The sequence below is a fragment of the Oryx dammah genome, unplaced genomic scaffold (genome assembly GCF_014754425.2).
Source record: "Oryx dammah isolate SB20612 unplaced genomic scaffold, SCBI_Odam_1.1 HiC_scaffold_9, whole genome shotgun sequence".
Lineage (NCBI taxonomy): Eukaryota > Metazoa > Chordata > Mammalia > Artiodactyla > Bovidae > Oryx > Oryx dammah.
Genome location: NW_024070193.1, coordinates 126,039 through 151,578, shown reverse-complemented (window position 1 = coordinate 151,578; position 25,540 = coordinate 126,039). Strand labels below are relative to the sequence as shown.

The following is a 25,540-nucleotide window of genomic DNA, read 5'->3' as shown; positions in this document are numbered from 1 at the left end:
CACACACCCAGAGAGACACAAACACACCCAGAGAGAGACACACACACACATACACACCCAGACACTCACACCCAGAGAGACACACACACCCAGAGACAGACACACAAGAGACACATACCCAGAGAGACACACACACACCCAGAGACACAAACACACCCAGAGACACACACACACACACCCAGAGAGACACACCCAGAGACACAGACACACAAGAGACACATACCCAGAGAGACACACACACACCCAGAGACACAGACACACACCCAGAGACACAGACACACACCCAGAGACACACACACACACCCAGAGAGAGAGAGACACAGACACAAGAGAGACACACATACCCAGAGACACACACCCAGAGACACAGACACACACTCAGAGAGAGAGACACAGACACACACACCAAGAGAGAGACAGACACAAGAGACACACACACTCAGACACACAGACACACCCAGAGAGACACACACACACACAGAGACACAGACACACACCCAGAGAGAGACACACACACCCAGAGAGAGACACACACACAAGAGACACACACACCCAGAGACACACACAACACACCCAGAGACAGAGACAGTACCCCCACCCCGCCGCCTGTTGTGCCGCAGTGTCCACACTTTTCCTGGTCAGGATCTGGGCTCCCGCATCTGGCGGGACACCGTCACCTTCAGCCTTGCCTTCCGGGGCTGGCAGGGGCTGGCGAGGACGCACGGCTCTGACCCCCGGCGTGTCTTCACTGAGCGTGGCTGTGGGCCTCGGGGCTGAGCAGGGCTGTGGGAGCAGGGAGGGCAGGCAGCTGGCCGCCGGCCCCGGTTAGCGTGGGCCTCAGGCCTCCCCCGGAGACGGGCTGGGCTGGCGCGTCCGTGTCCGGGGGGTGCCTCCTGGGGCCGGGGTCCCTGACATGGTGCTCTTGCTTCCGCAGGATGACCCCTCAGGGGACGCGGTCTTGCCCCTGGCACTCAGCCCACAGCCTCCCGCCTTCCACCCCTTGCTTGCTGTTGACCTGCCCGTCTATGTCCTCCAGGTTCGCTGCCCCTGTTCTCTGGGTTGGTTGAGCCCCACACAGCTTCAGCTCCCAGGCTCGTCGCTGAGGTGGACTCGCCCTGGGTCCTGTGGCCACCTGGCCAGGGTGTTTTCTGGAGACGGGGGTGAGGGCCTGCAGCTCAGGTTCACACGTCTTGGTGGGTGAGGTGGGATTTCACATACTCAGGTTCACGTGTTCAGGCCTGTGAGAGTTGGGCTGGCCGGGTTTCAGCCTGTGCAGAGATAGGCCCAGACAGGTTAAATGGTTTGCTGGAGTCAGGGGTTAAGCTGCTTGTGGGTGGCAGTGGATAATTCAGATTTGGATAGATAAGGGTGATCTCTGTATTTTATCAGATTTGAAACAGAGGTGTAAAAGTCAGACAGTAACTGGTTTTCCTATATTCAACTTGGGCTGTGGTGTTAGAAGTGGACAGTGGATGGAGCTTGGAGGCCCCTGGTCGTAGCATCTAGAAGGCCTCACAGCATCCCTCCTCCCGCAGGGCGGCCCTGGTCCTGGGCTCCTTCCTGGGGCGGCGGGGGGTGGGTGGTGATCGGTGTCCCTGGTGGCCTGGAGCCCAGTGCCAGGGCGGCTCCCTGGAGGCGGCGGCTGGGGCCTGTCCACGCGGGGCTGGCTGGGGTGGGGAGTCCTCTGAGGAGAACGGGGCCCGTCCACGCGGGGCCGGCCGGGGCGGGGATCCCCTCTCTGAGGAGATTGCGGCAGGGATGGGGCTCAGCTCGCCTCAGTTTTGTTGGTGGCAGAATCTTTTCCGTGAAGTGACACGTGCTTAAACTGGGGAGGGCGAGCTCACCGCTGTGCTTGCTTTGCAGGAGGTGCTGCCTGCGGGCGAAGGTGCTGCAGGGCCCGAGGACGTGTCGTGCTCGGGAGGTGCGGGCGGTCTGCGGGCCTGGCTGTGACCCACCCCGCCGGGCTGGGGGCGCCGCTGGGCAGCCGGGCCCGTTCTGCAGAGGCTCCGGGGCAGTGCTGAGTGTTCTGTCCCGCTCCGTCGGGGACGGTTGGGGCGGGGCCTCCCGCCCCGACTGCGAGAGCAGGTGCTGGTCTCCCTGCTCCGCTGAGTGCGGCCCCTGAGGACGCAAGGGGCCCCCAGCCAACAGGCCGAGTACACGGGCGGCCCCCCAGGCCCCACTGCAGCCCCCACACCGGCCGAGTGTCGAGTTAAACTCACAGAGTGAGCTTTCTTAGTTTTTATTTGGGTGTTGGTACCTCGTGGCAGCCGACAGTGGTTTGAAGGCTGTCCTCCGAGCACTGGGGCGTATGCCGGGCCCTGGCCCTGGCCCGGGGCTGCTCAGGTGTGCACGCATGCGTGTGCTGGCTCTCAGTGCGCGGCCTGCCCTGCGAGAGGACGTGAGCTGTGACTGTGTGACTGCCCGCTGGGGGTGGACGCCGGCCCTGGAGCCGGTCCCCGTGCCTTTGCAGGTGCTGGCGTTCAGGTGCTGTTGGTTCTTGCTCTGCTTTCTGTCTCCTGAGGCGTGGGCCTCGGCCTGTGGGAGTGACCCCACTTTCCATGGTGGCCCCCAGTGTCCTGTGGGGGGGCTGCATCCTCATCTGTAGGTGGATCTCAGCCGCCCCACCAGCACCTCAGCTCCCCGCTTGTCCAGAGCGCCCTGGACATGCAGCCTCCGGGCCAGGGCTGGACCTTTGTCCCCCAAGGTGCTCGGGACCGGCTTCCGTTTCCCAGCACTGAGGTCCCTGCTGCTGTTGGGCCCAGCTCCTCGTGCGAGTGAATAAAAGTTTTTGTAGCCGAGCCAGAAGCTGGGCGTTCTTTCTCTTGACCGCACCTCTCGCATCCTCTCCTCGCCGTGGTGTGGGGCCAATCCCCTCCCCTCAGGGTGGGCCTGGGGTCCGGTCTCACCTTTACCATTCTCTGGGGGTTTAAATCTAAACACAGGTTTCTGCTGATGACCAGGACGCGGGGAGCAGAAAGGGGGAGCAGGCCCATCCCCGGAAGAGTGGGGAAGATGGCCTTGCAGATTGAGGGGCCCACCCCCACCACGTGCCCCGCCCCCGGCACGTGTGTGCTGGACAGAGGCCACCCCAGCCCAGGGACCGGGCCCGTGGGCTCAGGGGAGGGGGCTCCCGGGCCCCTAGGAGGGTCCAGGTGCTGGGTCCAGGGGGCCGCCCGGCTGCACCCCAGTCCGCAGCAGCCCATGGGCAAGGAAGCAAAGCGCCAGCAGGCCGGTGCCCAGCAGGTCGCCGAGCCCTGTGAGGTATGGGATGCAGTGGTCGTCAGGGTCCAGGGCCCGCCGCCACGCCAGCCGGACCGCCACGCCAGCCAGCTGCAGCAGGACTGTCACCTGTGTGGGGAGAGGCGGGGTGATGGCCGCGTGGGAGGGGCCGCGGGCCTCTGGGACGGAGTGCAGGGGGACGTGCCGTCCCAGGCCCCACGCCAGCCCTGGCTCCCCTCGGCCCAAGGCGCATCTCCGCCCGGAGCCTCAGGCTAGCTCTGCCTCTCAGGCTCACTGGGAGCCTGTCTGGAGGTGCCCTGCGTGGTTAGGCCTCAGGCCCTGAAGCCGCTTGTCCAGGCCGTCCTTCCCCGGTGCCACTCTGGACAGCCTTCCGGGCTCCCTGCCTGCGCTTGGGGGTCCGTGCTGATGCACCCTCGTGGGGCTGCCCCAGGGCCTCGGCAGGTGGGCTGCGGGCAGAAGCCCACAGGCCCTGTAGGAGCCCGTGGCCGGCCCTGCCCATCGCAGGCCCCACCCTCTGCCGCTGCGCTGACCCTGCTGGGGAGGCGCGAGCAGTGCCTCTGGACACGGCCCCTGGGCCGGACCAGCTGACCGAACCTCTGGGAGGCGGGGACTACGTCCTGCTTGTCCAGGGACCCCTCCCAGGATGGGGCACGGTGCCCGTCCTTACCTGGACCAGGCCCGCCAGCAGGTACAGAAGCACAAAGGTCCTCTCGCTTGGGACCGACTGGCCCTCCAGCAGGGAGACGATGGAGAAGAAGGCCAGGTGGCCAGGCACCGCGAGCACCAGCAGGACGCGGGCCGACGTGGCGTTGATTTCTGCGGGAGGCAGGGCCATGGCTGAGCGGCGGCTGCAGAGGCCCGGGCAGGAGCCTGCAGCGCGGTGGCCAAGCGCTCTTTCCGCCACACGTGTCACGAAGCCGCTGCGTATCCTCCCCACGGGTGTGGCCAGCACCCCTGGGAGCCGGCGTTGGCGTGAGAACAAGTAGGATTGAGCCACAGCAGCAAGCAGGGCGACTAGGAGGCGATGCGACCGGCTGTGACGGGGGAGGTGGACGCAGCGGCTTCTGGAGGCCACTGTGCGGACATGCTGGGACCAAGGCCGGGGCCCCCTTGGCACGGTCCTCAGCAGCTGTGTGCGCAGCTCCGAGGCTGCGAGACGTGCTTTCCTGCCAAGACTGCAGGTTGTAGAGCCAGCCCACAATGTGAGGGTCTTGTCGGGAAGAAGGGGGTCTCAGTGAGAGCCAGGCTCCATCTGTGCTGAGTTAACACAGCGTCTCATCAGCTGGGTGGGGAGAGTGGCAGTCGCGTGGACGCAACCGTGAAATACCCTGGAGGCTGTGCCAGGCCTCTCCACAGCGACTGACTATGAGGCCTGATTGGTAAAATGGATCTTTTTTTAAAAAAAAAAACTTACAAAGGGAAAAGATAGTTGTCACTATCAGCAGGCGGCGTAAAAACTCAGGAAAATCCACTGAAAACTAAGAGCTACACGTGACACTTGCCCCCAAAGCCGCGTGCTGTGCCCTGACCCCCCGGTGACGAGGTCACGGGGTGACCCCCAGGGGCGACCCCCACCCCGTGGAGCGCTGGTCCCTGCAGAGGTGTTGAGAGCTCGTCGGCGCACTGGTGGCAGGTCAGACAGGGCGGGGCAGACGGCCCACCCCAGGGCCTGGATGCCATGCCTGGGGTGCAGGGCCTCCCCTGTGCTGGGGGTCGGGCCTGGTGACACAGACTCCAGTGATGCCATCCTTGAAAGAAACGACCACATGGTCCCTGGACGGCCCTGGACCCACCTGAGCTGCAGAACGTGGAGCGGGGGCTGGGCCAGCCTTTCTTCATCCAGAGGGGCAGGACCCCAGGCGTGCTCCACAGGTGCAGGTGCGTGGAGATCCGGCTGGTCTGAATGGCCACCAGGTTGCCTCCAACACCTGCAAGACAGCCCGGTTCCCCCTCCTTGACGTGTCTCAGAGCCTGTCCCTTATTTTAAGTTCAGCTCCTTCAGGAAGCTTCCTTTGGCCGATTCAGCACTTGATTTCCTCTCTTTGCCTCGCACTTGACCACACGGCTCGCCTGGCTCCAGACCAGGCGGCCGGGACCTTGCAAGGGAGGCGTCCAGGCAGCAGCAGGGTCCCCTTGACAGGGCACCTCTGAGCGAAGGGGGCGTGACCAGCAGCCTCGGGGCTCAGTGGCTGATGCCGGTGTGCAGAGACCGCGGGGCGGGCACGTCTGAGGTAACGTCAAGGCCGGAAGGAGAGATGGGGCAGGGCGGAGCAGGGTGCACGCACCTGAGCTGGGCTTGAGCGGCTCCTGGCGTTGCCGGGAGCTGAGCGTGCCAGGGCCAGAGGCCATGGGGCTCCTGCAGGCACAGGTCAGGGGTTGGCCCCCGGCCACGGCCCCTCCCCTATTCTGTCGCCCCAGCCCTGGAGGACCCCTCCCAGGGTGGAGACCCACTGCCTGGGCTGCTCGGGAGGACTCAGGACGGCCGGGGCAGAGGGGCCTGCAGATGGGAGTCCGCGTGCCCCACTGTCGGGATTCCTGGGGCACTACCTGTGCCCCTCACCGCTCCCCACCACCCAGCTCGACTGCCTGTGGGGCCCGGTGCTCCCCTCCTGCAGACGCTGAGCGGGGACTCGGGGACATCGCAGCCTCACTGTGCAAGGGGAAGACAGGAGCCTGGGCTTTTAATTGTAAATGTCTGAAAACGTTTCAGTACCGTCAGTGAATCCAAAAGGGAAGCCACATGGGGCCACAGATGCCAGTGGGTGGGTCTGGGTGACGGCCGGCAGGCTCGGGCTCAGCCCTGGCCCCGGTGCCCCAAGGGCAGCCGTGCCCCAGGGGAGCTCCTGAGGACCGCATCCTGGCCTCCCAGCTTCGTTCGGGGCCGAACCTGCACCCGAAGCCCCGAGGTCACTGTTCCCCCAGCCCCTGGCCCCGAGGCCGCTGTGATGGCCACAGCACCTACCACAGATGATGGGGGCAAACACGGCCATGCCTCTGAACTGCGGCCGGGGCAGGGTCTTGTTCAGGATGAGCCCCCCGAGGCTGCGGGCAGAAGGCAGACCATTAGCGGCACGGGCGCCCTGTCTCCCCCAACCCAGCCTCCTCCGCACCCTCTGGACCCCCGTGTGCATTTCCACCTGCGACCCGAGTCCCGCCTGTCCAGGACGCCCACCGAAGATGTCACCCCCTAAGAACACCCCAGACCCTCCCCAGGCCCCCGGACCCCTCAGAGACGCTGCCGGGGCCTGGCTTGCGACCCTGCGACCTCAGAGACCCCACGGCCTCCGCCCCCCTCCCTGCGAATCAGCCAGGAACTCACGTCAGCGAGGAGGGGGGCGCCCGGGGCGCGACCCCTCTGCCCTGAGGGGCCCACCAGCGGCCGTGCAAGGGGACGGCGCCCACAGAGCTGCGGTCTTGGGGCCCGGCCCGGGGCTCCCCGGGGAGACGGGCGGAGAGGAACGCGCACCTGCTGACGAGCATCGCCAGGACGATGGGGAACCAGCCGAACTTGAGGATCCTCACGACGGGTGGGTTCTGCTTGGCGACCAGGACGCAGGCGGGGGTGAGCGCCGCGAAGCCGACGCAGACCAGCGGCGCCAGGTACTGGCTGTCTGCGGGGGAGGGGGGCGGAGCTGGGTGGGCCCCGCCCCGGCCCGCGGGCAGGCTCACGGCTCCGCCCCCACCTCCCGGGAGCCGGGCGGCTGCAGCCGGCACTCTGCCCCGACTCCTGACCGCGGCCAGCCCCACCTCGGGTGCCTGCTCCCACCACCCACTCAGCCGGCCGGGACTTCAGGCCTCAGGCGCACCTCTGTGTCTGTAGAGGAAGCTGCTGACCACAGCCAGCAGGGAGAGCGTGATGAGGTCGCCCAGGCTGGCCGCGATGGGCGTGGCGATGTTGTCCGGGTTGACCCCCAGCTTCCGCGCACCGACCACGATGCAGACCATCAGCGTCCCTGCGGGCGGGGGCGGTGAGCGGGTGGAGGCCGCCCGGGACCTCACTGCGCCCACCCAGCCGTTCCTCCGCAGGGTCAGGCCCTCCAGGCTGCGACTCTGCCTTGTAGCTCCTGCGCTTGACACCGGAGCAGCCGCAACACCGACAGCCCTGAAGCATCAGGCAGGTGGTTCCGCGGCTTCAAACCCCTGGGGATCCTGGGCCTCGGGGAAGACCCGAACGCAGGTCCTGGGAGGTGCGGCGGCCTCGAGGGAGGGGTCTTGAGCCTGTAGTGGCGGTCCCCCCACCCCCGCCCCTCCCTCCAGGGGCCGTCTGCACTGCGGCCCCGCCTCAGACCCCAGACCCCGCCTAGGCCCAAGATGTGCGGGTCCAGGTCATGGTGGGTGCGAAGATCGAGGGGCACCCCATCCCTTGCAGGACCCCGAGGGCCACTCACCCAGGGCGCAAGCTGCCAGGGAGGCAGTGAGGACGCTGCTGGCGCACAGCACCTGGGCCTCCACCACATCCAGCCCCTGGCCGGAGGCTAGGCCCAGCAGCAGGGCTGCCACGGCAGCCAGGAGCCCCACCACGGCAGCCTGCACCTGCGGGCGGGGACCAGGCTGAGGCAGGCCCTTCCCTCCCCTGGGAGCGGCGGCCAGCACCCACCTCAGCCTGATGCCTGGCCCACCGCCCCGACCTTCCCCAGCGACCCGTGTTTATCTTGGGCCAGCCCCCCCCTCTCGGGTCTGACCTCCAGCAGCACCCCCATCCCCTGGGGTCCCAGGACATGCCCTGGCTTGTACACAGAATTCCAGCCAGCGTTCCAAGATGGCACCCGACAGCTCATTCTACATTCAAGTGTCACAAAAACGAGCACATGTGCAAGGACAGCCGTGATAGTTTTGAGAAAGGAGATGGAAGTGGCATCTCATTTTGGCATTTTCATTATGAGTATGTGTGTTAAAGCTACAGGAATGAAAACCGGGTGGCTTGGCAGAAAGCAGACCGACATGTTGGCAGGACAGAGCAGGGTCTGGGAAATGAACCTTGAGTTTATGGCCGTTTGCTATGATAAAGGTGCATTCCGATCAGGGTGGAGTAAACAGGGTAAGAGAAACCGCATGTTTGCTTGGGGAAAGGAAAGGATTCTGACTTTTGTCATTCACACACGTGTACCTGAACATGAAACTCTAAGCTGAGACATGAAAATGTGGAATAGTATGTTTCAGCTTTTGGATTAGGGAAGGCTTCCTCCTTCCTACAACATGCCAAATCTATAAAGAAAACTACAGATAAAATGTATATTAAGTGCCAAGTATGACTTGTATGACAAGAGATGGCACAGAACAAGGACCGGGACAGACTGGGAGAAACCACGTCCCTCACGTAACTGGTGAAAGGCCCCCCACCAAGGGACTTCCCGCTGGGCCAGTGGTGCCCTCCGCGCGCCTGATGCAGGGGCCGGGGAGCTAGAGCTATGTCATGCCACAACAACACCTTGTGCAGCCAAGTAATTTTTTAAAAAAAGGTCCGCATCCAGAGCAATGAGTCCGTTTCACAAGTCAAAACGGCCATAATGAAAAGAGGGTAATCTGTAGGACAGGTAACTCACAGAAAGGAAACACGTGTGGCCAAGAAACAAGGCTCAGATCCCCTCTGTGATCCTTCCGGGAAACATCGAGAGCTGTGGACGGTTCTTACCCTGTGAACTTGCTGGGAGTTCTCTTCAGAGCAACAGTGCAGTGTAATTTGTGCTACAGAAGCCTGTAACTGCAGGCCACCCCCCGCCCCACCGCCCAGGGTGATGGGTGCGTGAGGCCAGGCAAGGTTGGGTGGGTCTGCACCGGCCCCGAAGAGCCGGCCCCCAGCGGCTGCACGTCTGTCCTGCCAGTGACACTCTAGGCCAGACCGTTGTCAAAATGCCAGTTGTCAAGACTTTTAAATGTGATTCTATATTTTTGTGATAAGATATGCTGAAGTTATCCAAAAAGTGTAATTATGCAGTGTACAGCAGCCTTGATGCTTTGATATTAAGCTTTTTAGAAAAACAGGAGGCAAGATTGCATCCACGCTACGCTGGGACTGCGTGCCCACCCAGGGCTTGCCTGGAGCAGGAGCAGATGGGATGCTGGTTAAGGAGGACTCAGGAGGAAACAGCCAATGAGCATCACCAAGGCCACCCAGACCCAGACCCTGAGCCGGGGACCCAGGCTGAGCCCCAGCCACGGAGTAGGCAGCCTGTCGGTAAGAGGCAGCCTCGCCGGCAGGCCTGCGGTCCTGCTCCAGGTTCCGCGTGTGGCCACAGGCTGCCCCGGCGGAGGAACTGGACACAGACACGTCCTGTCCAGAGGCACGCAGGCCCGCCTCGGACAGAGACTGTGACCCCTCCGTGAGGAAGACGCATGGGTTTGCAGTGATGAGCGTGGAGCATTCAGAGGCCAAGGGGAGGCTCACCTGCACGAGGGCCAGGTTGCTGCTCACCACCCTGTACTGCTCCTGGGGGTCATCGATGTGCCCGGTGTTGGCCTGAGCGGGGAGAGGAGACGATCTGAGTCCCCTGGGCGTGGCCGAAGGCGTGTCCCCTCCCTGAAGGCCCCAGCAGGTCAGTCGGGGGCCCCTCACTGCCGCCAGAGCAGATGGTCCTGCCGGCTGTCAGAGGGCAACTCGAGCAGGGGGGTGGGGACACAGGCCCCTGGAGACCAGGAGCCTCTCGCCCCGACCTGGGCCAAGCATCCTGCTCAGGAGATGTACCCAAGCCCCTCTTCTCTGTGATAAAAAATTCAGGTCAGCGACTCGCTCCCTCCTTGAGAAGCCGTCGCCGCTCCCAACGTCATGGCCTCTGCCGGCCAAATTGAAGACAAGTTAAGAAAAGGTTCAAAGAAACTGCATCTCTTGGCCCCTCTGTACTGAGCTCAGTTACTGAATGCTGACTTCTCACTCCTTGTCTGTTCTTTTCCCAGTAAACTCTCCAGGTTGAGAAACGACTGACCTTAACTGTCTTTTTCCTTCCTCGGATTGGAACACAGGAAAGACCTTTCAGGCTTTTATTTTCAAATAAATTGAGGCTTTAGAGTTCTCGAGAGCCCCCCAAGCCCCCATCGCCCAGCCTCCCCTGACTCACGGCTCACGGGCCGCAGGTCAGCCCCCAGCTTCGTGACCGTGTGTCTGCACCGCCCAGCTTCCCAGCTCCGTCCCGACCCCAGACGTGGCGTGGCCGCCGAGCGACTGCCACAACCCCTGACCCCACTGGGTGTTCAGAGCCTAGCCCCTCGGGCAGGCAGGGTTGCTCACCGCAGTGGAAAGCCTCGAGGCCAGCGTCATCTCCAGGTTGCCCTTCAGGCCCACCAGGGGCGGCACCAAGGTCAGCAGGTCCTTCATCTCCGTGAACACGGGCCAGTGCTGTGAGGATGGGCCGGGCTCAGTCCAAGCTCGCGGACTGCGTGTCCCTGCCCCGGGCGCCCTCCCGGGGCCCACCCCTCGGGCTCCCCCTCCCCCGACGTGGCTGCCCCGCTGAGGGCTGCTGGTCTTTCTGCGGGACTTCTGCTGCGTTCTTCTGGAAGGCGCTCCATCTGTGGAGGCGGCTTATTTCACGCAGACTGGAGCTTTAGCACCGGGGCTTCACCTGTGCCAGACCTGAGTACACGCTGGGATGGCGGTGCCCGTTTCTCAGCCCTCCCCTCCCTGTGTCCGTGTCCTGGGGACAGAGTTTAGCCCTTCGTTCCTGCTCTGTCACCACAGTCTGACAGACGTCCGCCTTCAGCCTAACTGGGCTCGGCCTGAGTGTCACCGCCCCTTTCCGACCTTCTACACCTTGACAGTCGAAGGGACTTGTTTCCTCCCGCAGGCAGGAAAGCTGCAAAGTCTAATAACCACCTCTCTTCCTCAAGATGGGCACAAGCGTCTCAGGCCCCGTGGGAGTCCCCCCCTCCGCCCGCCGTGCATGGACTCGCCCTGTCCACCCGGGGCTGCAGCGCCCCCCAGGCCGTGACCTTCCACCCCAACTCCCTCCTGCTGGGGATCTCAGTCTTCCCAAGCCCACCCCCCACCCCACAGAGGGAGCAGGAGCTGAGCTGTTGGCCGAGGCCCGTCCTCCCCCCAAGGGGCCACCGGGACCGGGAGGTGGTCGTGGCCAAGGAGGATCGGGAAGTGGAGTGTAGACACGTCTGGGCAGGTGACCTCCGGGCACTGTGCGAGGACAAAGCCAGCGAAGCCAGGCGCTGGCAGGACGGAAAGCCAGGGCCCCGGGTGCCCAGGTCCAGGGGAGGGGCTGGCCCAGAGCTGCATGGCCTGCAGACCCCCAGGGGGACCCTGCAGGCGGAGGGGGTCTGCTGTCCAACCCCAGGGCACCTGCCCTCTGGCCTGACACCTGCCCTGGCGGTATACATCCCCTGGGCTCCACGCCTCCAGCCCCCAGCTACCCTGCGGCCTTCAGCCGCACGTCCGGGTCACGTGGGCCCGAAAACCGGCAGGTCGAGACACTCAGCCCTGATGACGCCTAGCTGCGACTCCAGTCCTGCACACACACGCTCACATCCCACGGACACACGCAGGAACGGGCAGGCGGGCGGGTAATCCAGGCTGTGAGCTCTTGACCCAGCCGGCTCACCAAACTGCGTGCTCTTGAGCAGTCGCCTCCCTCCCGTGCTGGTCCTCGTGAAGCAACATGTGGTGTGTGTTTCAGAACAAACAGCCAGGATGGAGTCGAGAAGGCTTTGCCCTCAGCGTCTGCATCATGGCGCCCTGGCCTGCCCCCCTCTGTCCACACGCAGGGCCCCTCCCCTGCAGTGCCCGCTGCTGCTCACGGCCCCAGAAACACCACCCTGAGGCCCAGCAACGTGCCCGCCAAGTCTCCAACCTGCCGCCTCCCTCCTTGCCTCCCCGCTGCCTGTGTCTGCAGGGGGCCCAGCGGCCAGGACACAGACGCCAGGATGCTGGGGAGGCCTCCGTCTGCTTGGGGTTCAACCAGATAGGCTGGAGGAACTGACGACAAGTGGCCTCGTCCACCCGCCCGGCATGCGGCTCACCCCGATCTGAGAAGAGCAGACACTGTCCTCGGGGTTCCCGGTGCCCACGTGCGCGGTAAGCCCCAGAGAGGTCTGGGAGGGGCCGCAGGATCGGCAGTGAGGGGCCTACAGGGGCCGAGGCCAAGGCTTAACCTCGTTTCGTGGGGAGAAATGCCAACTCCCCACTTGGGTGGAAACGGTGGGGGCTGTCCACGGGGCCAGCTGTCAGGCCTGAGGCCAAGCGTGCATGGCTCCAGGCAGCACCGGCAGGCACACCCCCCACCACGCGAACTTCCCCCTGGGAGCCCCAAGGCTGCGGCCGGGGGCGGGGGTGAGCAGGGAGTGCGGAGCGAGGGAGCCCTACCGCGTCTGCCAAGCAGGGAGCGGGGAAAGGCTGTGATCTCCAGGGCTGCTGGCCCTCCTGAGGGCGTGTGCTCTGGGCCTCCTCCTGGACGGGATCCCAGAGAGTCAGGAGGGGCGTCCTGCTGTCCAGCCGGGCTCTTCCAGCGTCCACAGGAGGGTGACTGGGAGGGTGACCCGGGGGGCAGCTCCAGGGAAAAGCAGGAGGCAGGGACCCAGCTCCAGCTGGCAGCAGTTGAGCAAGGGCACCATCCAGTGGGCACCGTGCGCTGGGCTGGGCGGTGGGGATGTCCTGAGAGCCTCACTCAGAGCTGGGGCCCCCAGGGGGCACGTCAGATGCCCCTCAAGCCCAGGGAGATGGGACGCCACCTGATGTCTCCTTGCGGGTCAACCCAAGTCGCGTCTGTGCACACAACACAATGTCATGCACATGCCAACCCCCCCAGGTGAGAGGTGACCCCCCACCCTATGTCCTCATGGACGTGCCCAGTGTCTCCACGACACACACTCCCTGCCTCTGTGACCCAAAGGGGGCTCCCCGGGCTCCTGACGTGGAGCACACAGACCCCCCAGCCGGCCAGCAAACACTCCTGACGGAGATCCCCAGCTCCACATGCCCTGTCCCACCTGGACCCCTACTGGGCTCAGCACCCTGCCCCCCCCCCCGCCCCGAGAGGCTCCTCGGCACCCTCGGGCCACCAGGCCAGCCCCACGACCCTGCCCAGCTCACAGGCAGAGAGGCTGAGGCAGGGACGCCTGTCGACCGCCCTTGAGGGGGGACAGAGGCAGGACTCGAGCCCCCAGGCCCCGCGTCCAAGAAGTTCCAGCTCCCAGGCTGCGAGTCCATGCAGGCCGACCATGCAAGGGCGTCAGGAGCTCTGGACCTCAGGTGCCCGCGCCCCCAGGGGGACCCACCTGCCCGCCCCTGAGCCCGGACCCCACCCGGCACTCAGCCTGCCCGTGCGCACCTGCACGCGGTTCATCAGCAGCCCGGGCAGCAGGACCTGGCCCACGATCCTGGCGGCAGGCTCGGGGGGCGCCCCCCGGGGCCAGCGGGCAAGCTCGCAGTGCACGCCTCGCAGCCTCCCGCCCTGGAAGCGGAGCTTCAGGCTCAGCCGGGTGACCACCATGGCCAGGTCGGGACAGCCTCCCCACCAGGGGTGCCCACACCAGGCCGTGTCTCCCAAGGGGTCCACGCAGGCAGAGGTGCCAGCCTCGGGGGCGGTCCTTACCACACCTCGGCCAAACTCGGAGCAAACAAGTGGGGAACAAAGGCGGCGACTCAGCCTGGGGCCGCTCCTGCCGTGCACCCCCGCAGGCCGGGCTCTCCCCCTCCAGGGGCCGCCGTATCCGCTGCGGCCTCCCCCGGCTGGCCGCCCACGCAGACACTCCCTGTCCCCCCAGAGCGACCTTGATGGCAGCTAGCTGCCCGGCCCACGCTGGCTGGGGCTGCACCAGGGAGCCGGGCCACGTGAGGCCAGCCTGGCTGAGAGCGTGCGGGACCAGCCCCCCAGGCAGCTCCGAGCCCCTGAGGCCTGTCACTCCCTCAAGGTCCAGAGGCTGCACCCACGGCCACTCAACCCTGGTGTCCGGGGCTCACGGCCACAGCAAAAGGCAGCACTCGCAGAAGAACGTGGGCCTGCTCTCCCGAAGGACGGAGACCCGGAAGGGGCTTCCAGGGCCCAGGCTCGTCCTGTCGTGGGCAAACCAGCCCCGACCCCGACCCCAAGGAGAAGGGGTCCTGACATGCAGAGAATGAGGGTCTGCTGTGCCTCCCACAGGGGCTGGGGCAGCATCCAGGCCTGGAGGCAGGCTCAGCAGGGTCAAGGCCACAGGCTGCAGAGCCTGGACCTGCCCATGGCAGGCCTGATGTTGGCCAGAGGGGTCCCCGGGGCCAGCCAGGCCGACGCCACGGAAAGGGGAGTGGAATTGTGACCGCGACGAGGACAGGACGCCCCGCCCGCGACTCGCAGGGTGAACGGTCCGCCGTGACCCCGGCGACACCTCACGCCCTTCACGTGCACACAGGCCACAGCCCGTCCATTACCAGACCCTCAAGACGTCCCTGGGACACCCGCCAAGAAAGGACGGCCTCAGAAGGCTCTGAGATGGCTTGGCTCACAGCCACCCCCAGAGAGCAGCCCGGGGGACCAACCCTGATCCAAGTTCGGCGGCCCCCGACCCCTGTGCCCGCCTCTGAGGTGAGGGTCAGCGTGCCCACGTGGGCAGGGGGCTGAGAGCGTGGCACGTGTCTAAGGACAGCGGGGCAGGGGCTAAGTGTGAGGCCACCGTGTGCAAGAGAGACCCCTCTCAGCCGGCCCTGTCTGGACACTGGCCGCCCCAGTCCCCAAGCCGGCAGCTGAACCGGGCCCCCCGAAGCCACTGGTGACCACCTTCTGGCCCCAGCACCTCCTGGGATCTTTTTCTAGTTCTGACCATGGTCCAACATCGTAATTCACCTGTAATGGTGCCCCGTGGGCCTCTGAGCCACTCCCATCAGGACGGAAGAGGAGGAAACAAACAGCCCTTTGAGTGTTTCGTGCAGGAAGAGGCCCCCAAAAGAGCAGTTATACATCGTTACAACGTTTCTCATTTTTGTTCAAAAAATAATGAGAACTGAACACATACACACAAGCAGTGAACAGTTCAGAAGGATACACCAAAATGCTAAAAGTGGGTGTGCCTTTGAGGGTGGGACCCTAAGTGCCCTTTATCTCATAGCTTTCTGCACATCTGCTGTGACTGTTGGCTTCTGTGAACCATCAAACACACTGCGCGAAAGACGAAGGAAGCCATCGTGTGAGGGGAGTTACTCCTTTCCCGGGCGGCTTGGGAGCAAGACGCTTCCTAACCCAGGAAACCAGGGCTGTGATTCCAGCAGGAGCTCAGCTGGACTCCGGGTGGCACTGGGCGGCAGGAGGGATCTGGGTGACCTTGGAGGGTCCTGCTCTCCGCCTCTGACTGCTGCCCCAGCCCCTCAGGAGGGTCTCAGCAACCCCTGTTCAGAACCTCCCAGGAACGGGAGCCCAGCCCCCGAGGGCCCAGAGCCATCGTGTCAGAACCACCCCGCCCCCGACTCACCAGCGAGGGCAATCGTCTTGGGGTCCTCGGTGGGGACCGCCTTTTCCCGGGAGCACAACCTCCACACAGCCTCCCGTCCTCAAGGTCACCTTGAGCCCGGGCTGGTTCTGAGCAAACCGGTCACTCTTAAAGGCCTGGATGCCCCCAGCCCGTGCAGGCCCAGTGGTCAAGGCAGTTATGTTTTCAGTAACAAATGGGAAGGTGAGCTTCTTTTCTGCTTCCACCGTGGCCGGCCAGGCCCACCTGTGAACTCGTGGGACTGAAGCCCCAAGCATGCCGATGGCTGCCCCCTTGTCTGAGGCCTTCCCCCGGACCCCCGCCCAAGGCCACCCAGCCACCCCCACAAGGCTGTTCCTGCTGCCACCCAGCTCCACCCCCTTGTTCCCCCGGAGCCCAGCCTGGACCCCGAGCAGCCCGTGGCATCAGACGGGCCAGTCACCCCTTGGGGGAGCCGGGTACACGCTCCTACAAGCCTGCCTCCCAGGCAGCTCACGAGCCACACAGGCAGGACCCCCCCCCCCCAGGCCTGGGGCGCGTGGCTGACAAACAGAGACCTCCTCTGCCCAGGTTGGGGGGCAGCCACCCCCAGGACGCCCCGACCCTGACCCAGCTGCTCTCTGCTGACCAACCAGCTCCCAACACGGTGAAGGCCCCAGGACGGAGCCTTGGGACGGCGGCCGGCTGAGTGGCCACCCTCCCTCTGACAGCTTGGTGTGGCCTGTTCTTAGTCCTGGACAAAAACAGACAGCCTCAGCGTGGACGATGACAGCCCTGCAGCTGGCGTCCCATCCGAGGGCCCACACCCAGCCCCCGGGGCTGGGGAGACGCTGACCCCCCAGACAGCAACCCCTACGTCTGCCTGGTGCGGTGTCCACGTTCTGCCCAGCGCCCAGCTCAACAGCCTCTCAGGGCCTTGCCCTTCACCTCTGAAGGTCAGCCCGCATCTCCCGGGGGGCCTGCCATCACCGCTGGCGTCACCACCAGCCAGCGATGGGAAAATGCCAGTCCTCGGACGCGTTGTCAGCTGGTGGTGAGGCCACTGTCTGCCCGCACAGTCGCCCTGCCCTGGAAACCGCGTTCTGGGAGATGCCAAGTTTCCTTCCAACCCTGCCCACGTGAGCTCGGGTTCCTGTGACCTGCCACGGCTGAAACCGCCCTGACGCACCGGCGGGAGCCAGGTGCTCGTGGGCGATCCAGGGCCTGGAGTCTACCCGCGAGGTGACAGAGAAGGCACACCGATGGGAAGCCTGGGGAGACCTGTAGCGGCCCAGCTGGGTGCCTGAGGTGGGCCAGAGGGACAGGACAGGGGTCTCAAAGTCTCTCTGAGGAGCTACGATTCTGTGGTAGGTTCTTCACGTGAGCACGGCACTACAAGCTGGGAGGTCTGAGGCCTGCGGCTCCAAGCACAACTTACAAACTGTGTGTGCACAGGGGATTTATATCTGTGTATGTGAGTGTACAGATGTGCATCCACGCGCATACAAATACACACGTACGTGACCTGCACACCTGCGCGTGTGCCTGCTTGGTGATAATATATTGGCATGAACACGCGATGAAACAGGCTTTTTGAGCCTATTCATCTGGGATAGAGAAGAGCCTGCAGGGCGACAGCGCAGGCGAGGAGGCCAGCCGCAGGGCGTGGGGAGGAGGGATTTGGCGGGGGAGGCCTAGGGTTGGGGGGCGCTTCGGGGCGTGGACGCCCCCTGGTGCTGACTCACCACCAGTGAGACAAGTGTGGGTGCCAGGTCACGGGAGGAAGGAGAGGGCAGAGAGTCTGGGGCTGAGTCAGCCCAGAGCAGGGACTCCAGCATCACAGCAGCCCTGCTGGGGCCTGACGAGTTCCACGAGGAGCCTTGGGGGCAGCCGGCAGCCATTCTGGGCCACCGAGACCCCCGTGGTGCGGAGAGCAGGTAGTGGAGGGAAGCGGGGGCACGCAGGACGGACAGTGGGCGCTGTGGCCACGGAGAAGGCAGTGACCAAGCACTGTGGCCACGAGGGGACATGGGTCCAACTTCAAGAAGGGTTGCCAAGGTTTCAAGAGCAAACAGGAGTCTGAATATGCAGCACCTCCTGATTTTTCAGTGTTGGTTTAAAAAAAGGTATAGATGTGAGAGCAGGACTACAAAGAAAGCTGAGTGCCGAAGAATTGATGCTTTTGAACTCTGGTGTTGGAGAAGACCCTTGAGAGTCCCTTGGACTGCAAGGAGATCCAACCAGTCCATCCTAAAGGAGATCAGTCCTGAATATACAATGGAAGGACTGATGCTGAAGCTGAAGCTCCAATACTCTGGCCACCTGATGCGAAGAGCTGACTCATTTGAAAAGACCCTAATGCTGGGAAAGATTGAGGGTGGGAGGAGAAGGGGACGACAGAGGATGAGATGGCTGGATGGCATCACCAACTTAATGGGGATGATTTTGAGTAAAGTCTGGGAGTTGGTGATGGACAGGGAGGCCTGGAGTGGTGCGGTTCATGGGGTCGAAGAGAGTTGGACACAACTGAGCGGATGAACTGAACTAAAAAAGTTTAAAGCACCAGCCTTACTGGCTAAGTGTTAGACAGGGACTCAAACCCCAAGTGGATCCAAATCAGTGAAGGGCAGTCCAGGGTCCCTGGGCAGGGGACCCTGCCGCAAGCAGGAGGCAGGGGCCAGCCCGCCCCATCTGGCCATCCATCCCAGATGGTCTCTGTCCTCAGCTCCTTCCAATCAGCAGGAATGACCTAGCTGCTAACGGCTTCAGGGATCCTTAGGAACCAGGCCCTCCCAGGGAGAGATCGCGTGATGTAGGAACGGGGCTCTGACAGTCCGACAACAAGAGGGGCTGGCGCACTGGCTACTTCGTCGTCTGTTAGGGTATAAACCGAGGGCCCTGCCTCCCCTCAGAGACTGATGACAAGAGGCATCAGCCCTCAGGGAGTGATAAGTGGCGCAGGAGTGGACACTTGGCAGCAGGGTCAATTCTGAGAGATTCCAGCGGGAAGAGGAGAGGGTGGGATGCCTCAAGAGCAAAGCACTGAAGCACGCACAGTGCTACACGTGGAACAAAACCAGCGAGAGGCGACGTGCAAAGCCGGCACCCAAAGCCGGCGCTCCGTGACAGCCCCGAGGGGCGGGGTGGCAAGGGGGGGGTTCAGGAGGGAGGGGACACGTGTGCGTGCTGTGTGTGCTCAGCTGCTCAGTCGTGTCGACTCTTCGCGACCCCGTGGACTGTAGCCCACCAGGCTCCTCTGTCCATGGAATTCTCAAGGCAAGAACACTGGAGTGGGCTGCCATGCCCTCCTCCAGGGGATCTTCCCGACCCAGGAATGGAACCGGGGTCTCCTGAATTGCAGGCGGATTCTTTACCAGCTGAGTGACCAGGGCAGCCTGGACACATGTATACCGACGGCTGATTCATACTGACATATGGCAGAAACCATCACAACACTGTAAAGTGATTATCCTCTAATTAAACACATTAATTTGAAAAACACTGGGGAGACTGTAATGGGTGGACAAACACGTCTGTTGTTTTTCAAGAGCACGTGTACAAAGCGTTGACTGCCAAAGGCTACCCTCCCCTCTAAGCACAGAACCTGTTTGAACATGAAACAGAGCTGAGAGAGAGAGAGCTGGCACTCGGATACCATTTAAGCACCTGGATCATGCCATGCCTGAAATCCAGTTCCGTTCAGTTCAGTCGCACAGTCGTGTCCGACTCTCTGCGACCCCGTGAATCGCAGCACGCCAGGCCTCCCTGTTCATCACCATCTGCCGGAGTTCACTCAGACTCACGTCCATCGAGTCCACGCAGCCCCTCAGCTATTCTGATTATAGGAGCTAATGATTGTCTTTTAAAGTGTACCCTGGGTCAAAGTTAGTCTCTGTCATCCGTAACTGAAAGGCTGCTGCCCCAATTATAGAGAAATGGTGTGCGAGAGCAGAAGGCCACCCTCTGACCGCAGGGGACAGCGGGCAGCGCCCCCTCTCCGGGCGGGCCCTGGACAGCACCCCACCCCCAACTCCCCCATGTGTCCCCTCCTACCTGGAAGAAGTGCAGAAGGACGCCTGCTCCCGACAGCCCCAGGCCTGCCAACAGGAAGGGCAGGGTCACCTGGCTGCCGATGGACCAGGCGGCCTCCCTGCTGAGCTCAGGCCCCGGGGGCGTGGGGGCCGCCCTCGGGCTGTCGGGGCCGCTCCCTGCGCTGAGGGCCTGCAGCAGCCCCAGCTCCTCCGGCCGGCGCTGGCGGGTCTCCATCGCAGCCACGGGAGCACAGCTGGGCCCTGAAAGCCTCAACCTGGGGACACAAGCGACAGACGCAGAGGTTGGGTCTTTGGGGAGAATGAGTAAATCAACAAACCTGTGGCTGACCAAGAAAGAAAGACTCGGGTATTTAGGAGGGGACATTACTTCCAAACTTAAACATTTTTAAATAATTATGAGGGAATTGTAGGTATGCTGACAAATTAGAAAACCTAGATGAAATGCACAAATTCCTAGACACATACAGACTAACTAAAAAAAAAATTTAATGTAGAAGACCTGTAACAGAAGACTGAATTAAGCATGAAGATACTCTTATAAAGAAACTTCCAAGGTCAGACGCCTTCAGTAGTGAGTATCAGGCATACAGGTTGAAAAGGAAGTAGTATAACTACCTCCACGTAGAAATGGCATGTGCTGTACACAGAAAACCCCGAGGAATACGCACACACACGCACACGTACGTATACACATACGCACGCACGCACTCACATACGCACTCACATACACACGCACACACATGCACACACGCACACACACGCACACAACTATTACAACTGATAAACAAGTACACTAAGGTCGCAGGATACAAAATCGTTACAAAAAAGTTGTTTTATTTCTATACACTAGCAACAAACAATCCCAAAATTAAGAAAACAGTTGCACCTGCAATAGCATCAAAAAGCATAAACTACCTAAGAGCACATTTCACAAAAGGAGTGTCAAACTCTGACCCTGGAAACTGGAAAATACTGTTGAAAGAAAATGTTATAAACCCAGCAAATGGGAAGGTATTCCATGTTCACAGGTCAGAACACTCAATATTGCTAAGAGGGCAATATTTTTCAAGTGATCTACAGATTCAGGGCAATCCCTGTTCAAATCTGGCCTATTTTGGTGAAAATGACATGATGATCCCAGACTTCATGTGGAAAGGCAAGGGACCCAGAACCCTAAACAGCCTGTTCAAGTTAGAGAACACGCACTTGAGTTCAAGACTAAACTATGAACTAGAGCGAACCAGGCCACATAACAGTAGGGCAAGACTAGAAATGCAGGTCAGTGAGCACGACTGAGAATCGTGGATAAAGCCACACACCTACGGCCAGCTGATTTTCAACAAGGAGGCCCGCGCTATTCAATGTGCAAACAAAAGTCTTTTCAACAGCCCCACGGTGCTGAGATACCACGTGCATAGGACTGAGTCTGGATCCTTACCTCAGATCATATACACAAAAACTAACTCAGAATGGGTCAGAGACCTAACCTAAGAGCTAAAACCATGAAACAGAAGAAAACATAGGTGAGAACACAGGGACCTTGGATTACGCTCTGGTTTCTTAGATGTGACATCTAAAGTACAAGAAACCAAAGAAAAATTAAGTAGAATGGGGCTTCATCAAAATGTCAGAGTTCGATATTTCAGAGAACTCAATCAAGAAAAGAGAGGATGTTTGCCAACCATATATCTGATTAGGGTCAGGTTTCCAGAATACAAAAAGAGCACAACTCAACAATAAACTCAACTTAACTCCTTGGAAGAAAAGTTATGACCAACCTAGATAGCATATTCAAAAGCAGAGACATTACTTTGCTGACTAAGGTCCGTCTAGTCAAGGCTATGGTTTTTCCTGTGGTCATGTATGGATGTGAGAGTTGGACTGTGAAGAAGGCTGAGCGCCGAAGAATTGATGCTTTTGAACTGTGGTGTTGGAGAAGACTCTTGAGAGTCCCTTGGACTGCAAGGAGATCCAACCAGTCCACTCTGAAGGAGATCAGCCCTGGGTGTTCTTTGGAAGGAATGATGCTAAAGCTGAAACTCCAGTACTTTGGCCACCTCATGAGAAGAGTTGACTCATTGGAAAAGACTCTGATGCTGGGAGGGATTGGGGGCAGAAGGAGAAGGAGACGACCGAGGATGAGATGGCTGGATGGCATCACTGACTCGATGGACGCGAGTCTGAGTGAACTCTGGGAGATGGTGATGGACAGGGAGGCCTGGCGTGCTGCGATTCATGGGGTCGCCAAGAGTCGGACACGACTGAGCGACTGAACTGACCTCTGGCATAGGGGTTGAATTCCCCAAAGAAGATTACACAACAGCCATAAGCAAGCACATTAAAAGGTGCTCAGCACTAGCTGTTTGGAAAATGCAGAACAAAACTACAGAAGATGCCACTGAGGGTGGCATTTTCAAGGGTGTGCCATGCTGATAAACAAGTCAGCACGCCATTCCTTTTCAAGGCTGAGTGACATCGCATCGTGTGGCTGGATCACAAATTGCTTAGCCCTCGTTCGGGCTGTTAGGGCTAATGCGGCCCTGAACATTCTCGGGCAAGTCTCTGTGTGGACAGGGGCCTTCTGTCCTCCTGAACTGGATATTTCAAAGGGCGATTTTTGGTGATTTTACATCTCAGCAGAAAGTATATATGAATCACTTATGAATTAAGGTCAAGAAGCAGAATGCCCCCAGCCTCCCCAAACCCCGAGCCCCTCTCTGAAACACTGGCTCCCCACCAGCACCCACACCTCCGTGTCCTGCCCTTAGCTCCGCCAGCACTAACATCAGGTCTGGGACTGGATCACTCACTGGGGCTCGTCCACAGCAGGGGGGCAGGGCCACTCCTGACCACTCACCGGGCGCGAGATACTGGACCCAGTGGCCTCTGCTTCAGGGAGCCCCGGAACCCGGGGCCCGGAACCCCAGCTCCTCCACCCCACACATGCGTGTCCTCAGAAGAGTCACATTTCTGTGCCTCCGCAGGGTGGCGAATAGGTAAGGGAATAAGATGACCTGCATCGCAGGACACGTGGCCTGCCCGCACCCCTGCACAAGCTCTCGGAGGCTCTGCGTTTTCAGGCCAGCGCTCTTTATTACGGCCTCAGGGGAGCGCCTGGGGGCCCTTAAAGGCCGGCGGCGCCGGACCCACCCGGGCGCTTTCAGATCCGCGGCGGGGGAGGGGCGCGGGTCTCAGAGCGGCCTGAGCGACAGCGCCCTTCCCTCCCTCCCTCCCCCGGCCGGGTCTCGCGGACCGAACCTGCAGCCCCCAGCCCTGCCTCTTCCGCGTGCGCGCTGCTCCACCCTCCCTGGGCCTGGACCCGCGTGCTGCCGGCTCCGTGCACCCCGCCCCGAGCCTCAGACCCCCGTGCTGCCGGCTCCGTGCACCCCGCCCCGGGCTCAGCGCCGCACTCACCGGATGCCCTCGGCGGCGGCGGGAAGCGGCTCGGCAGGAGGAGCAGCGCGGCCGCCGGGGCCACCGAGAAGGCGGGACGGCGACAGTCCACCCAAGCCCGCCCCCCCCAGGACCCAGAGTCCCCGCCCCCGGACCCGGAGTCCCCGCCCCTGAACCCGAGTCCCCGCCCAGGACCCGAGTCCCCGCCCCCGAGCCGGAGCCCCGCCCCAGTCCAGGGTCCCTCCGGTCCGGTGCCGCCCTCGTCCCGCTGGCCGCGCGGACCAGGACTCGGGCGGGGGCTGGGGGAGGATCGGGCCCCGGGCGGGAGCTGGGGGAGGGCCAGGCCGCAGAGCGCCTTCCCCCTCCTCGAGCGGCGACGCCGGGTCCCCGGGACTCTGGCGCCGAGACCCGCCCAGCGCGGGGGTGGGGAGGGGCTCTCGGCCGCGGCGGACGTGGGGAGCCGGTCGGCCCGGGGGAGAGGCGTAGGGGCCCACCTGTCCCCGCCGGCTCGTCCCGGAAGCGCTCGGGCGGCCTGGGCATGCGCTGACTGCGCCTCTTTTCCCCTCTGAATCCCGCCCCGCACACATTTTTGTTTTTCCTCCTGCAGTCTTTTTAAAGCATCCAGCAGACATGTTACACCTGTACATCAGTTCAATCCAGTCGCTCAGTAGTGTCCGACTCTGCGACCCCATGAACCGCAGCACGACAGGCCTCCCTGTCCATCATCAACTCCCGGAGTTTAGCCAAACTCAAGTCCAAGTCGGTGATGCCATCCAACCATCTCATCCTTAGTCGTCCCCTTCTCCCTCCTTCAATCTTTCCCAGCATCATCTGTACATAAAGTCTTTAGTGGATAAGGCCACTTTTCTCAGACATTCCCATAAAACCAGCATCATATTGACAAAGTTGACAACACCCAGCGGTTCAGTTTTCCCCAATGGACTCAAAACTGTCTTTTGAATGTTGACTTGTTCTGGCCAAGGTGGAAGGAAGGATGAGAGACGGCCCCCCCGACCCCCGCCTCACGGGGGGGGGGGGTCTCAGGCGCCACTCACCTGCAGGCTTACCTGGGAGCATGCCCAGGGTGGAGCCAGAACGTGGCTACCCTCTGCAGGGAGGGGAAGGGTGCAGCCCGGCCCGAGCGACCCCCTCAGGGACTGGAGTTTCGGACCTTCTCGCACAGGAAGCCCACCTGCCCTTCAGTGCCGCTGCGCAACAGACCCCCGGAGCGCACGGCTGCCCCGCCTTCTTAGGGCAAGGCGGGACCGGGGGAGTGTCAGGCGCTCCTCCTCGGCCTTCTTCCTAGCTCCTCGGAGGCGTCTTGGCTACGTCCCTGTGCTATATTAAGGAGGATATTTTTGCCTCTCGCACCGTGAGTTCCCCAGGGGACTCTGTGGGCTCATCCTCAGGTTCCTACACCCAGAAAGACCTGGTGATGAGCGTATCTGGGAGGTGGCCCCAGGAATCCCTGTAGGACAGTGTAGGTTGGGCAGGCAGGCGAGGCAGCCGTAGGCCCCCGGAGCTCAGCCCTGTCCTGCTGGGACGCTGGGGACCGCAGAGTACCCCCACTCCAGGCCCTGCGCAGCTCCCGTCCTGCCTATCCCTAAGTGAGGGCTGGTGTTTCCTGGACTTCGGTGCCCTGGACCTTCATGCCAGGTGGGTAGGTGGCTCCCCCTGGCAGAGAGCCCTCCTGGGAATCCCCGAAGGCCCCACGGGCCGGCTGCAGGGGTGCAGATGGCACGGTGTGTGCTTTCCGGACGCCACCGCTGACCCCCAGGGCCCCCGCGAGCTGGTGAAGAGTCACTGCACCCGCCCAAGGCCACGCCTGGAGAGGCAGAGACAGGTCGGCTCACTCTCTCCAGGACCACCCGCTGGTCACCCAGGGTCCAGCTGAGAGGTGACCGCTCCATGGGTTATCTGGCTTTAGTATTCAATTAATATCACATGTATATATGAATCAGTAAAATTCTCAGGAATGAAACTTGTTCTCTGATGACCCTGAAAACACGTCAAGGCCCTCGCATTTCCCACCTCCACCCATGAGGAGACAGGCCTGCTCTCCAAAGCATCCTGCGGTGCTGGTTCAGAGGTGCGCGGGGGTGGGGAGGGTGGGTCAGAGGTGGGGGACCCCTGCCCCTGCCAGAAGGCTTCCCAGGGCAGGCAGGCAGGGGGTTTTCTCCACCCTACAGGCCAATTCCCAAGCAGGAGGACTTACCTGTCAGCAGTAACAGGGACTCAGGTGTGGCCGAACTGCGGGGGCCTCCTTGAGCTGGGGTGTCAGGAGCAATGGTCAGGCTCCCAGGACCCAACCTGGGGAGCTGTGGAGGGAGCAGCTGCTGGGAAGACGCCTCAGGGCTCTGGACCTGAAGGATCGAGGTGGCAGAGCCACCACTAAAAATAGTCTCACAGGTCTGGCTGACTTCACGTTGCAGAGAGGCTGGCAAAGGAGGAGGCCTGGGGTCAGTGAGAGCCTGGCCCCTGGCACTGCCCCAAAGGCAACGCCC

The 25,540-nt window shown here is 62.1% G+C and overlaps 2 protein-coding genes across 4 annotated transcripts in view; one reads left to right on the top strand and one right to left on the bottom strand.

Annotated features, from left to right (window-relative positions):
• ZXDC (ZXD family zinc finger C) overlaps positions 1–2,798 on the top strand; it is a 26,560-nt gene extending 23,762 nt beyond the window's left edge. Inside the window, exons 12-13 of the mRNA XM_040247258.1 lie at positions 935–1,036; positions 1,864–2,798. Coding sequence (XP_040103192.1) covers positions 935–1,036; positions 1,864–1,950 — 189 coding nt within the window. The 3' untranslated portion in view covers positions 1,951–2,798. The remainder of the gene's footprint in view (positions 1–934; positions 1,037–1,863) is intronic.
• SLC41A3 (solute carrier family 41 member 3) lies at positions 2,224–25,540 on the bottom strand. Of its 3 annotated transcripts, none has more exons than XM_040246621.1 (11): positions 25,252–25,531; positions 19,645–19,897; positions 10,463–10,570; positions 9,626–9,697; positions 7,629–7,773; positions 7,047–7,193; positions 6,707–6,851; positions 6,203–6,282; positions 5,034–5,168; positions 3,908–4,056; positions 2,224–3,348 (listed from the first exon to the last, which is right to left on the bottom strand). In XM_040246621.1, exons 2-11 carry the CDS (start codon positions 19,855–19,857, stop codon positions 3,139–3,141), a joined length of 1,404 nt encoding a protein of 467 aa, XP_040102555.1. In that variant the 5' UTR covers positions 19,858–19,897; positions 25,252–25,531; the 3' UTR covers positions 2,224–3,138. The 3 variants fall into 3 exon arrangements, with proteins under 3 accessions (XP_040102555.1, XP_040102556.1, XP_040102557.1); XM_040246622.1 differs by lacking the exon at positions 25,252–25,531 and adding an exon at positions 23,058–23,140; XM_040246623.1 differs by lacking the exon at positions 6,203–6,282 and having other exon boundaries at positions 25,252–25,540.

Excerpts from the sequence above, each read along its gene's own strand:
- SLC41A3 (XM_040246621.1), bottom strand. The coding sequence starts at position 19,857 with ATGGAGACCCGCCAGCGCCGGCCGGAGGAGCTGGGGCTGCTGCAGGCC. Across the intron at positions 7,194-7,628 it reads CCTGGCAGCTTGCGCCCTGG|GGACGCTGATGGTCTGCATC; the intron begins GTGAGTGGCCCT and ends CCCCGCCCGCAG. Across the intron at positions 5,169-6,202 it reads GTTTGCCCCCATCATCTGTG|GTGTTGGAGGCAACCTGGTG; the intron begins GTAGGTGCTGTG and ends GCTGTCTTGCAG.